Source organism: Dermacentor silvarum, chromosome 3, assembly GCF_013339745.2.
Source record: "Dermacentor silvarum isolate Dsil-2018 chromosome 3, BIME_Dsil_1.4, whole genome shotgun sequence".
Taxonomy (NCBI): Eukaryota; Metazoa; Arthropoda; class Arachnida; order Ixodida; family Ixodidae; genus Dermacentor; species Dermacentor silvarum.
The window spans coordinates 141207647-141222392 of NC_051156.1; the positions used below are offsets into that span (position 1 = coordinate 141207647).

Below are 14746 nucleotides of genomic sequence, written 5' to 3' on the forward strand. Positions count from 1 at the left end.
ATTCTGCGTGGAAAGAAATTGCCGGCGCTGCTTAAAGGCGCCAACTTCTCCCAAATACCAAGTATTAAAATTATTCCAGGGCACCGAAAAATAAATCAATCCGCTGAATGGTGTCCCAGTTTTTCACTCACGTTTATAGTGCATAAAACGTTCAAAAAGCGAAAGTGCTTGGAAAAATGTATTTCCTTTAATACGAATACGAACAAGCACATGTACCTCAGCGCATTACTGCACTTTTTCAAACACTGTATGCATTCATTAGGTACGAATAATTGCGCCGCTCGAACAAACTTTGATCGCGCGCGTGCCATTGGAGCCAGACAGAGCAAACAATTCGTGGGGCGACCCGGAAGGCGTACGTGCGCCTCATGCCACCGCTGGCACGGCGCGAACTCCAAGGCGACGCGCGGCGCTCGCATCGCGAGGTCCGGACTCGGAGGGCGCACGCGTGGCGCGGTGGCCAAACCGGCCAAACTGGCTCCTCGCTCGCACCCCGGCTCAGAACACGTGCGTTCGCCGCGCTCTTCGGAGGGTGTCGCGGCCAGACTATACTCGCACCGAACCGGTGTCCGCTCGACGAACAGTGCTGCGTGTGGCCCACTGTGGAACTCGGCCCACTTGGGGGTTTGTGTACTCGTTGGTCGATTAGCTAATTCGGGGGACCGACTGCGCCCATTCCGCCTCTTCGGCACAATTTGAAGTGTGTTAGGCGCACTGCGAGTTACGGTGGCGTGCTTCATCCGTTCGAAGGGTCTGTGGATGACTGGCTTGGCCGATTTTGGGGGAGGGTGACTGTGGTTCCCGTCTTTGACTTAGCGCGAAGACCACTCGACGACTGCGAGTCACAGTGGCCTGTTGGCCAGTTCGAGAGAAGACTGTGTCTACTGTGTCGTCGCTTATTAAGTTAGCGCAATGTGCATTCTGGGACTTCGAATCACGACCGGAAGCCTCGGGCGTTGACTGCGAGAAAACACGGCGACAGTGTTGTGACGCGTGAAGGCTGTGTGCGTTTTAGAGGACGACGACGGCGACGATGCCGGCGGAGGCATCGCCGACGCCTCCCTCGCGGCTGGCGCGCGTCCGGCGCTGCGCTCGCATCTTCCTGACGCACCTGGTGTCCCAGGTGGGCCTGTGCCTGCTGGTGGTCGCGTACGCCATCGTGGGCGCGCTCATCTTCCGGGCCATCGAGGCCGACAAGGAGGTGCACCAGCGACAGCGCGTGTCGCAGCTGCGCCGCCGCTACCTGCGCGACATGTGGGCCGTCACCGAGCGGCTGAACGTGCTCCACGACGAGCAGTGGATGCACGAGGTGGGCGCCAAGCTCAAGGAGTTCGAGGACGAGGTGGTTCTCGCCGTCCGCAACGACGGCTACGACGGCAAGGACGTCCAGGAAGAGGCGCTCCAGTGGTCCTTCTCCGGCTCGCTCCTCTACAGCATCACCGTCATCACCACCATCGGTAGGCGACGTCCTCTGCCTGACACGCAGCTTTTTCCTTTTCCATTGCCATCCAGTATGCTTTCGGTTTTCTTCCGAGCTTTTCGTTCCTCTGTTCGTCAATAATGGTCGTGCACGCTCTGTTATGGTAATGGCGCGCTCTATTGCTCGTCGTCAGCTTCGCCGCATGAAGTACTTTGTAAGAGCGACGAACGGCAAGGGAAGAAATTGACATCGACAATTGACATTGACAGGAAAGGCACAGTTTGGCTTGAACTAGCACACTCTAACCTGCTACTCTGTGCCGCGGCAGTATGAAAGGGGCGCAAAGAGATGGTAAAATAAAACGATCGCGGAGAACATTGATGCGCATAATAAACGCATACACCCCCGCCGTACTATAGATGGTACTGTCCTGCACATGCACACTCTGCCGTATGAAAAAAAGAAGAAGAAAGAAAGCCTTCTTTTTTTACAACTCCTTGGAGATGTGTTGCTTGATTTTTTATCAGGTCTCTGTTTACGATCAGTGCCTTTTACTTTGCCTTATCAGTCAAGCACTTCTTCCTCGCATTCTTGACCGTCAACAGCTTCAATATTATCCGATAGCGGCCTACTCTTAGCATCGCTAATCGGCTTAGGAAACAAACTCTGGCGCGACAACTAAACTGCGAAGGCACTCACCGCTCTCCCTCTATGCATCAAAAAGAAAAAGAATATTCTATCTTGTCTCTTCTTTCTTTCTCTCTATATTTTGCAATCGCATATGCCACTATAAGTCAGGGCCCGTCAATACGGAACCATAAAGCACGTGGCCCAGTTGCCACTCGCGAGAAGTAAAAGCTAGTACAGCGGTGTTCCTTGTTTACACTGCATGCTCTCGGTCCGCGCTGCACTCGTCTGCCGAATCAAATTGGCACGCACCCCCAGCGAACACGTGCTCGCGGCTTCCGTAATGAGCGCGCTTGCTTTGTAAACAGCGCCAAGCCTGTCCACGCGGAGCTCGTGTTCAACGCAGCGCGAGCTGAGTCATCACACGCGTTCTCTTGGCATGAAGAAGAACTCCAGACATCCATTTGTCTACTAGAGACGGAGACGCTAAGTGCGCGAGAAGAGGGCGTCTGCTCTTTCGGAACAGAAGATAGCTTTAGGGAAAATGTCGAACTTGGCGAGTTTGTGTGTATCATGGTGCATGTGGATTCATGGTCAGGAAAGTGTTAAAGGCCAAAGACTACAAAAGAACACAGAACGAGTGATTAAACTTGTGTTCTTTTGTCGTCTTTATCCATTGGGCCTTCCTTTTGTGCCACTGCCCTCGATTTAGCTCACGAAGATAATCAATGTCCAATGCATTCTGGCGACTAGATCATAGTCCACTGAGTGTCCTCTACTGGAACACCGTCCCCACCGATCACTGGCTCAGTAGGCAGTGAAGACACTTTTGAGCTCTTCGAAGACGACTGACTTGTGTGAGCGCCCATGACAGCGCGGTGCTGTCCGTGCACGTGCATACATTCGCTGCATTCCTCTCTGCCTTCCTTCTATTCCCCTGTTACCCTCTCCCAGAGTAGGGCAGCGAGCCAGACGCTTTTCTTGTCAACATTCCTGCCCTATTTCTCTCTTTATTTTATCTCTTTCCTAACCACCAGTAGATTTAGGCCTACACAAGCCCTTTTAATTCTGCAGGCTCTGCTTGTGCAATCGTACTCGCTGAAATAGCGTCTCAATGTAGGATGAGGTATTTTAAATAATGAGGTTTAATGCACGTTGCTCGCATCTTGAAACACTTCTGATAGGACGCACTGCGCTACAAAGGTTACTTACTTACGCTAAGTGTGTTAGAGAAAGGGTTCCAAAGTATCTCCTCCTTCCACTCGTTGGCAGCACTTTCTAAGTCGCGGTTCTTGTTACCGACTTGCGTGTTAAGAAGGTGATAAACTCATTTCTTTAGTGAAATGCCACAGTTAAAGATGCTGAAGGCAGCAGCATCCCCAAGCACATGGAGAAGGTAACGTTCCCCTCATGTTTGCTATGATAAATGAAGGCGTTTAGATGTATAGCGCAACCAGTACATGGACTGGACGCAGATGGGGAACACTATATATACACAGCGCTAACTTTGAAGTTATAGCGTTGTATGCCTGTCTTGTTTTTTCCTCTGCGCCCATGTACTATACTTTTGCGCTATACACGAAAAAGCATTCATGATATACCAATCAGCCCAACCTCAACACTGACTGAAACGCAGGAGATATCGCGGTGTAACATTGCTTAGCAGGTTGGCATGTTGATGCTATACGTCCTGAAGTTTCGTATTAACTCGCGATATTCGAAATGTACTTCACAGCTGTTTTTATTGTCGTTTGTGACGGCGCGGCAGTCTATAGAGAAAATTAGTGATACTTTTCAGAAAGCTCACGGCAAGAATATGATGAAACCAATTCTATGCAGTTGCACGTACATCCAAATTTATATTTGGGATCACTATTTCTCGTAATCGCTTTTGAGGTAATTTTGAAAATGACTGAACGTAACGTGCGCTGTAGTATATACAAGGAGTCTCACGAGGACATTACGTACGTTTGCCTGTTTACCGGGAAGCGAGCAAGTCGTCTTGCAACGGCTTCTCACCTTTTTTTTGTTCTTGAGAGTAATGATTTGCGACAGACCAATTTTCAAGTGCTCCGTTGCTTACCAAGCGCCGTGACGTGAGGAAAGAATTCGAAATTGTTACCCGGGCATCAAGTACTTGTGATAGTTCAGGCTTGGTGTCCATACTGTGCATGAAACATCTCTCTGAAAGATCTGTTTTGATCATATGTATTTAGCGATGCTGAATGTTCAAGAAATGTGCTAGAACTATACATTAGACAGAATTATTGAATACTTGACAATTTACTTGAATAGAGAACAGACATAATCAATTGGTGACTGAAGGGGTCTTAAAGCGGACGTGTCTCCATCCCTTTGCGCAATGCAGGGCATGGCGATGTTTTAAAGCCTGTATGAGTGCAGAAATAGTTTTTTTAATAGCGAGGCTGTCTATATGGCTAGGATCCCGGGATTGTTTCGCATCCGTCACGTCGACAGAAAACCCAGGTGGGCCGATCCCGGTGGCAGTGCAGGCCCAGGAGCAATGGCTCATACCCCCGTAAGGAAGAGCCGTGAAGCGAACATACAGCGCAACTTTCGTTTCAATACGAAACACACAAACTAAAGAAAGCTGTCAAACCACATGATTGATGACGATGCGCGCGCACTTGCGCGTGGATCAACCTACGTTGCCGCCAATCCCTCGCCGGTGGTCATTGTCGAAGACTTTAACGTAGACATCTCAAAACCGGAAACAAAGCAGTGGTTCACCCACTTCGTGAAAGGCCTTGGCCTCGTGGTTACTTCAGCGATCGGAGTAAACCAACTACCGTACACGGGTCATGCATCGATTTAACTTTGGCCAAAAACATTTCTCACATAAGAACGGAAAACATCAGTGTGTATCATTGTGTCCACAAAGCAGTTATAGCAGTCATTTCAAAGTAACAAATAAAATAAAGGTTTTTGTAAACTGCAATAAAACGTGGGCTTGTCTCGTATATCACTTTGAAGAGCAATGGACATAACGGGCGCACATCATGGGATCGGTGTTTGACAAGTTGCTCTACATTAGGCGCAACATATGTACAGCTTTGCTGACCAACCAGCTTCACCGGAGTGAATTGGCGGTGATTTTTTCTTTTTTCTTTAACGGTCCTAGAAGTATTTTGCTATGACGAAAGTGTAGGCGCGAGGACGCTGGAGGTGCGTCTCCTGATATACAAAGTTTTCCACGCGAGCGAATTGCAATTCAGAAACTTGCGTGTACGTATGTGCTTTCATTTTGTTCGGTTGAAATAATTTTTGCTTTTCGCTGCACTAACCGTTCCCGCAGACTTGAACGACGAGAGGCCCTTTTGTTGATAGTTTTTCTCCTCTCCCTCTTTTTTGTTTTGTCTCTTTAACCAACCTCCCTTGCCTAAAAGATTTTCGTTCCGCAGTGACCCGGTCGGCCTTGCTGATTAAAACGACCTATCCACTGTTTGCATTTGTCGATCGTCGTGCTCGTACACGCCCTTTCGCCGGCCACGAGCAAAACGTTTAGCTAAATACAATAAGCAGTACGGAAAAAAAAGAGAGAAAAAAAATCCCGGTTGGTTCGTATAGTTGGGAACTGCAGCGCGAAAGCCACAATTGACGAAAGAAAATCTACACGGGCGCAAACTGTCGTCGTCTCTCTTCTTTCTTGGTCGTTTTTTGAAAACAATGTCTTTCTTGACGAGTTACCGCCACATTTGCGTATCGGGTATCTCTGTTGCTAACCTGCTTCTAGCCTCTTTCGTGGTCCAGTCTCGAATGTAGTGCAGTCTGAGAGAATGACATATATATATATATATAGATAGATAGATATATATATAGATATATATATATAGATATAGAGAGAGAGAGAGAGAGAGAGAGAGAGAAAGCATGGAGGGAAACGCAAAGGAGGTCAATCCAGACGAGCGTCCGGTTTGCTACCCTGCACTAATGCTGAGGGAAAGGGGGAATAGAAAGAGTAAAAGAGGGACAGAGTGACCATACTAAAAATGTGACAGGACCTATGATTTGACTTATGGTGACGATGATGAACCACATAATTTATTCTGAGAGCCGCGCTGATCATCACTATAATGATGATGATTATGATTGCGATGATGGCGATTATTATTATTATTATTATTATTATTATTATTATTATTATTATTATTATTATTATTATTATTATTATGAGGATGATGATCATTATGATGACGATGATAATGATAACTGATGACAAAAATTTAGAAGGTGATTCAACCTCTAGTTGACGTCGATAAAACGTTGTTGCTCCAGCTCTAACAATAAATGATACGGTTCATACACCCCATTCTCACTCCTACTCGATCCGGAAGACATTGTATTTCATCAACTGCAACTAGAGGTTGAATCGCCTTCTACCTTTTATTTCTTTTTTTTTGCTTTTTTCTTATCTTACGAACAACAGTTATGTATGCCAAAGATAGAGATAGAGAGAGATAAAAAAGGAAAGGCTACCCTATATACACGTGGAGAAGGGTAAAGAAAGATAAGAAGGAGAGAAGGAGATTAATTTTGTGCTTACGCACAGATGACTGTTCACTCACGGCACAAGCACTCGTCTCACCCGGTTGTACTCAAGCAGCACATTAGCGCTTCGGTAGCCGTGTACATACTATACAAGTCTGCGGCCAAGGTCCGAGGATCTTAATTTCCGTGAGTGGTCTGTCGTCTAAGCGGCTAAGACTAGTGCGCAGAGGCCATGACTGTTCTCGAAAGCTTGGTGGGGAGCATGCCATGTCTAATTCATATACCATCTGGTCAAGCGAGCCATGACGTAAGGAAAACTGTAGCATTGCCCATCGATTAGGCGGAGGTTGAAGCAAGTGATCGATGGCACCTTGAAGCGCCGTAAGTACTGCAGCTGTCGATGTGATAGCACGCGAGAGCTTGAGCTGTATAGATACAGATCTCGATGGGACAATAACAGCTCCGGTAGAGCTGTTGGAACTGGTAGAACCATCCATGTAGATAGATATGTGCGCGGCCAAAATTGGACTCATTTACGAGAAAAAAGATGCAACCGCTTCAAGGCTATTAGTGACATGTCCGCCTTCTTGGCAATCCCAGGAACTGCGAGGCACACGTAAGGTTGTCTGAGACACCACAACGCTGATGTTGGGCGCTTCGCAGGCCTGAAGCCATATGATATAGTGAGTCTCGGTGACTGGCCACAGCACCGAATAATGTAACGCTGGGGCCTCCGCGCTGGCAAACAAGCTAAGTGGTGCGATGGTAGCCGTGAAAGATGTTGCATGTTCACTCCGTGCAATAGCAATCGCAGTGCAGCTGTCGGAGCACATCGCGGGAGGCCAAGACATGTTCGAATTACGTTAGGCTTTGTGTGCTCTGTGGTGTACGGATGTTCATCTTGCATGTGTTCGATAAGGTTTGAGACTGTCGCTGAAATATACGAGGGAAAGCGCTCTGTATAGTTGTAACATAACGCCATGCTGATGGTCCCCATGATTTAACTGCGATGAACTTCAACAGATGATCAATTCAAATAAGCTTCTTTTTCAGGTAATTGACATAGAAACAGTGAGCACTGTCAGCTTCCGATGCCAATTTCCCCTTAACTCGGATAACAAATTCCCTAGGTTTCCCTAGATGTTTTGCAAGGCGCAGTTGTTCACTTTGTAAATATGGTTTCTGCAACGATAAATTATTCTGTTTTGTAAACAGACTGCAAACTTTACTTTAAAACTTATTTTTAAGCCCGATTTGAAATATTTAAATAAAATGTTCCTGGACTCAGGCTTATATGATGTCGCAGTGCAAGTTGTTATATAGGCTGAGAACATAGCCTTGCTTGAAGTCATATTCACAGAAGAGCACGTCAACAAACTTGTACTTTACTTGCAAAATAATATTTACACGGAACCTTTCTGAAAATGTACGGAAGATGGGCGCCTGACCTCCCTTACTGAATGTAACAGTGTCAAATCAGTGTGCCACTTCACGACATCAGTGTAAAAGATGTGGAATACATTTTTCTCGTACGCCGTGTTCTAGCGTGTAGCACCACCACGCTCACGCGCTTACATGCCATTTGCAGTGAAGCACGCAGATACGCGGTCATTTTTCCCCCTTCATGCAAAAACTAGTCCAAACACGTCACCACTGAGGCCCTGTCAAGGTTGCTCTGCCTATGGCCGGTTCCAGGTGAATTTTAGTGTATACGCGTGCATCGGCATGTCGCGCTCAGCGGTAGTGATTTATCTTTTCGCTTACGACGAGATTTGCCTCACTGCTTTGTTCAGTTTTGCGGCATGCGTTTGTTTTGACAGCTGCAGATCAAAATTTCATTCAAAGTGCACAGAAATTCAGCAGAACAATTGCAATAGCGCAATATCGGGGCTTCGTTAACCAGCCCGGGGCATCCACACCCTGTCTTTTGCTTGACCCGATGCGTTCAAATCGCTGCAGTACTGCAACACTATCATGAGTCACACTTCGTACAATAATGCGAATGTAATTTGTGGTGCACTGAAATTAGAAAAACCTTCACGGCAGCAGTTTCACGTATCGGTCCTTGAGACGTCGCAGCTGTGCTTTGCTATTACTGCAAAATTCCCCTAGATCAAGAGAAAATTTCATATTTTCCTAAACAACGCATAAAATCTCCAGATCGGGAAAGTGGGCGGAAGAGGCAAAAAAAAAAAAGCTTCGGTTAAATAATCCGTTGTTCATTAGGCGCACATAGCGCGTGCGCCAGTGCATATCCCGTAACTAAACTTCGCCCCGCTATCCGTGCCATCAGAAGTGGCGAGTTTAGCTTAACCGGCGAACCTGCCAACACCGTCTGTCATTCACTCCACCGCTTGGGATGCCGGAAGTAGAGTCGGGAGCTGATATGAGCTGCGCGGCCGCGCGAGCGGCGAAGTTTCAAAGCGTTGACTGGCCGGGGGCCAAGCTTAGAACTGATGGACGGCTTCGGGTCGATGGCTTCTGTGATGCCTCCATCTGCCGCCTCTGCCTCGCCGCGTATACCTAATCTGGATCATCCGTGACTCTACGTGATGTAGATTTTTTTAAAAAAGTCTGTGAGCTCGAATTTGTCTCCTATTTATTTATCAGTATACAGGTGTAAAACATAACGTAATCTCATTAAGCAAACGGTAAACCAGTCTCAGGAAAATCTGCTTCATTTAAAAGCAGACCAACTTCCAGAGACTCACATAGGACCGTAATTGCGATGCTAAGCCCTCAGTTATGTTTTAAAGGCTGTCAAAAATAACGAGAAAAAAAGTACCAAACTTTTCAAAATAGCTTGTCGAATTATTCCCCTTTAAGAACTTCTATAGGAGCGGTTTACGCTATTTAGATGTCTGTTTATTGAGGATTAACGGACTTGTAGAATTACCGCGGGAATCTTTTTTTATATGCTGCAATTTCTTAATAGCGCTACAACAATATATCGCATTGCAGCGTCATATTTAACGCAATAGCGATAAGGGCCCCGTGTCGCAGAAAATCCGGCGTCATGCAGCGTTCACCATCGGCGTCTGGCGGAAATAATCATGCCGAACCACATCATCCCGAACAACCCCGACCACACAGGCCCTCCGTGTGGCGCAAGGCGTTAGTGAACAAAATTTGAATTTCTCAAAGTAAAATCCACCAGAGAAATCGTAAAGCACAACTTAACCACAACCTACAGACGTGATAACGTCGGATTGTAATTTGAATATACGAGAAAAAAGCCTGATAAACAGCCAGAGATTTTTGAATGCTATATATCGCGTTCCACCCTTAAAGGCGAAGCTTAAGCGTCCTCTAATTCTGATGGTGTTTCGCTGTATTTGGTTCTAGGCAACATTAAGGGGAATGTTGAAAACCGAGCCTTTCTAAATTTTGGACACGCGCGCGTCTCGGGCCAACAGCAAGCCATTAATGAAATAATATAAAAAAAGGTCCTAGGGCCTTCACTTTTTATACAAGACGGCTTAAATTGCTCCTGTAAAAATGTCTTCCCAGCAATGCATTTGTGTTTAAAAGTGATGCCGACTTTAAAGGGATCAGTGTAAGCTTGGTCTTTGTAAGTTGGCTTTCCCACATTGTGGGTTGCAGTGAAGCCTACTCATAAAGAAAATGTGATGCGAACGGAGCCCGATAACGCTATCGCCTTCCACTCTTAAAGGCGAAGCTTAAGCGTCCTCCAATTTTTGTAAAATATTTCACAGTCTGAATAGAAATCTCGTGACCTTCAACCGCAAAAATGTTAACTTTCTTAAATCTCATCAAATTTAATTAAATCATCTACAGCGGTTTTCCATATGAAACTTCTATACCTCTCACAAATCTATAGACAGGTAAACGTCTCGAGTGCTATATGGCTTTGTGCTGCTGACCACGACATCGCTGGTTTGATCTAGACCGCGGCGCCCTCATTCCGATGAGGGTGGAATGCAAAAATGCTCAAGTGCCGGGATATGGGTGCACTTTAAAGAACCCTAGGTGATCAAAATTAATATATTCACCATGGCGTCCTTCAAAACCCCCGTTGTGCAGTTTCGGGACGTTAGACCTCTTAATTAAATGAAAGTAAAGGCAAACGACTCGGAGATGCTCGACGGATGCAGGGGGATGGCGGACACTCTGCCCAGTATCGTGCATCTGTGTAATGGCAATACCACGATTATGCACGCTGAACACGAGATACAGACTTTAACAAAAAGACTTGCTTCCTTGTAAAGTGGTATCGGTTTTTCGAAACAGCATGTCGCCGATGGCCAACGAGGATGGTGACCCCGCGAATCCAGGTGCAAATTCTATATGTACAACTGTATATCAGCAAACAGGTGCGCATCAGACTCTCTTACGTTGCGCGCTCTGCCAACATAACGTAGAAAACACAATTGCGCTTGCGTTTAAAGTTTAAATTGGCCGTGATGGCACAAACAGTCAAGTGGATGCGGTTGGAAGCGAGCAGCTACGCTGCTCATCCAGAGGTGTTATTCTGGACATTGACGATTCCCGCCATATTGTCGAATTCGCCATCTTGTCAGCTCTGATTGTCCCAGAGGGCTGCTACGTACGGCCTCTCTCATGGGCTTAAAAAACTGTCGTTACAGAATTCCACAATATGACTGAATTTGAGGATGTCCAGAATGGTGCTTCAGAGCACGGTTGAGCAGTTTTGCTGCTTCTCATTCTAGATCAGGATGGGGCTAGAACCAGCAAGGTGCATAGAATGGTTAAGTTACTGCTGTCGCCGGGCATGGCAGCTGTCCGATAGCTTGTTTGTTGCCTTGAAACATTGAAATCAATCAATCAATCAATCAATCAATCAATCAATCAATCAATCAATCAATCAATCAATCAATCAATTGATCAGGGGTGCTATTACGAATTATGCTACACTTTGCCATATTGTCGAGTTTCACCATGTTTGTTTTTGTACCACTGAGAGACGGGTATAGGCACTCAATCCAATCAGAGCAGGAAAGATGACAAGTTTGACAATTTGGACGAATCAGACAGCGTCCACCGACGACGTTTAAAAGCCTGGACGTACTGTTTCTATCACGAAGGATCCCGCATGGGTTGCGGAGTATCACTGCCGGTCCGAGACACATGATCAATGGCTGACTGCAGTTTCATCATTTTATTTGGATGATCCATTTGTGACATGGTGAACGTCAGACATTTGACTGACTAACGGGCTCAGGTTGGCAAAATATACTGAACTCACTCAAACTCACTCACAAAATATATTTTCATTTTTTGCTTCGGGATCACTCGGACCACCCAATCTCACCGAAATTCTACTGAGCCGTGTCACTCAGACTCGTGGGTCGGCCTGAGTGAGTCGGAGGGTGTCGACTCACGAGTCAGTTTGCCGGCCTCTGCTATACCGGCTGCGCTGTGCCACCAGGAACTGTCGACCCGCATATCAGGGCCATGTGTCGTGCAAAAAACACCAAAGGTTCGCGCTGACGAACTGCCGTATACTTCCACTTGTTTTGTGCCAAGTGGCCGTGTCTTCGGGCTCCGCGAATAAATTATCGCTGCATGAATTATGCGACCACAAATACCGGCTGTTTTTTTCTCCGCGAGTAAGAAAGTAGCCGCAAACATCTCTCAACGCGGTCAGCCGCACTCGCTCCCCATATATCTTGCACCCGCCATACAGCGGTAGACTGCTAAAACGCTTTAAACTAGTTAAACGACTCGGTGTTACACAAACGTTACGAAAAGTGCAGACGAGCGAATAGAAAACAGGCGCTTTGGTTCGTGTATTCACATCTCCCGAATTCTCTATGGCGCTTTTGTTCGTTGAAATTGGCGATGGCCCAGGAGGCGCAAATGCGTGCAGCGCAGAAGCGCAAAGGGAGCTTCTGCGTCATCGTGTCGTGCGAGAAGACTGGTCGTTTCCGACCAGCGGTCTCAAAAGTGTGATGTGCGCGTAGAATGAGACATTGATTGTAGCCCACAGCTGTTCGTTTCCGTTATACAAACGTTTACTTAGGCAGGATGTTAGCGGTGTTTTGAAGCCAGAAATGCTCTGGTTTGTGCATAAGAAGGCGGGTGTACAGCTTACGCTGCGTCCAGTCAAACCGTGCGGCTCTCTTACCGCGTTGTGAGGATGCGTTCTCTTGTATGCTGACGGCTTGTATGCTGAAGCTGGCTAATGCACCTACTACACAGAAACGTTCGGGCCCATTTTGGTTGAGCAAAACTTTGCAAGGTGTCGCTACCGGCATTTCTGTAATCAGTAGCGCACTCAGGATCCCTGCCAGTGGTAGGGGGGGGGGGGGGGGGAGCAAACACTTCGCATAATATGCATTTGCCTTGCTTTAGCCAGAGGAATCCAACAGCAAATAAAATGCCTAATAATTATAATAATGACACCAAGGATGATGACGACGATGTTTATTTCTTCAGCGTTTTACTCAAAGTAATTTAAGAGTCAATGAATAAATGCAAGACAGTGATAGAGTGTTTTTGCTGCTCAGGAAAATTCGACCTCAAGCCACCTCCTGAATTGTAATGACTATGGGCCTCTTCGATTATCCGTTCCTGACAGTGTCCCGGACTGCCCGAGGGGGTGCTTTCAGCCAATGAGCGTTGCGTATGCAGCGTTTCGGACAGTCCGGGACTGTCAGAAGCGGATAATCGACGAGGCCCAATGTGAATAGAGCGCTGACGCTACACGTTGGACTGGCAGGACTGGACGTGGGGGGGGGGGGGGGGTCAACAACCGACCCCCCCCCCCCCTTCCGGGGATGCGCCACTACCTGTAATACTTTAAATCCGGAAAGCTCTCTATTCTTTCGTCCCAGAAGTTCTGTCCGTCTTGTTTGCCTCACACTACTTCATCTTTCGCAAACTCGCTGACGCGACTCGAGCTCTGTTTTAGTTTCGCAGCTGTTTGCGAACGTACCCACGTCTGCTTCGAGCTTTATCATTTCACAAGAAAAGGGATACCTTAATTTAGTCTTTCATTTGGAAACTATGTCCATTATCCTCACCGATGTCTTCACAGCAAGTCGCAGTTGGGGACACAAGCGACCAACGACCGTACAGCCGAAACAAAGTCCAGAGAAGCGGTGATGGCTGATGTCGCTTAGCAAAAGAGCGCACTATTGCAAAAAGACAATACAATACGAAAGTAGTCTAGCGCATCTTTCTTTTTTTATACGTGAGCATAAAATAGACGGGAAGGGTCGGCCGCAAAGTATTACTTCCGATGCATTTGTTACATGGTGCTTCTCCCACGAGCTATCCGCCTTCTTTCGTGATTAATGCAGTTTAAATCCACGCCGCGCAGCGGCTAAAACGCCGCGCATTGAAGAATGATGCAACGCGCGGCCATTCATTCGTTCCAAGCGCAGCGCGGCGACAAAACCGCGCGAACACAATGACGATCTCACTCCGGACAAAATGGCTTCTTTTCGGTCCTCTCCGTTCAGCTTCTTTTTGCTCATCTGGGGCGGAAGAGGGCAGCGGGAGGGGGGTCATGACGGAGCAGAACGTTCGTCTTTTGTCGCCTATATACTTCGTGTCGCTTTCTTCGCTGGGTCATTGGCCGTCACTCAAGGAGTAGAGCTTGAAAGCAAAGTTTTCGAGTGACACAGTGCTGCGGGCCCGTACTCTTTCCCGTCTTGCCTTTTCTCTCTCTCTTTCTTTCTACGCTCTTCGCGACAGACCGTGTCGGAAGAGCGCGCCGAAAATAGGCGGCGCGGTGACAACGGAATCGGCCCTAGCTCCCCAACCACCCGCGCGCGCTCTGCTCCGTTTCGCGGCGAAAACAATCGCGGATCCTCAACTGCCGCCACCGCTGCCGCCGTCGCGTGGTCCGCACGGTTTGTGCTCCCGCGCGAACGCCCCCATTTCGCTCTAGCTGTTTCGAAGACATTGTGGCGTGGTTCGCGGTTCTTCCGCCGTATATAACTTACCACCACCCTCTCTCCCTCCGTTCCTCCTTTCCGTTATCACGCTTCCACCTACTTCCCTTCTTTCTTATCGGCTTTGTGGTCACGAAATTGTGACGCTGGGCGCGGAGGTCGCAAGTTCGATTCCCGGCGGCAGCGGCGGCTGCATCGTGGCGGAGAGTTCGCAAAAAAAAAAAAAAAAAAAAAAAGACCGCTTGAGTTGCGGGCTGTTAGTGCGCGTTAAAGAACCGCACGGAGGTCAAAGTAATCCGGAGTATAT

The 14746-nt window shown here is 47.4% G+C and overlaps 1 protein-coding gene across 1 annotated transcript in view; it reads left to right on the forward strand.

Annotated features, from left to right (window-relative positions):
* Nucleotides 1-529: 529 nt before the first annotated feature.
* LOC119445851 (TWiK family of potassium channels protein 7-like) overlaps nt 530-14746 on the forward strand; it is a 97628-nt gene continuing 83411 nt past the window's right edge. Inside the window, exon 1 of the mRNA XM_037710156.2 lies at nt 530-1457. Coding sequence (XP_037566084.1) covers nt 1034-1457 — 424 coding nt within the window. The 5' untranslated portion in view covers nt 530-1033. The remainder of the gene's footprint in view (nt 1458-14746) is intronic.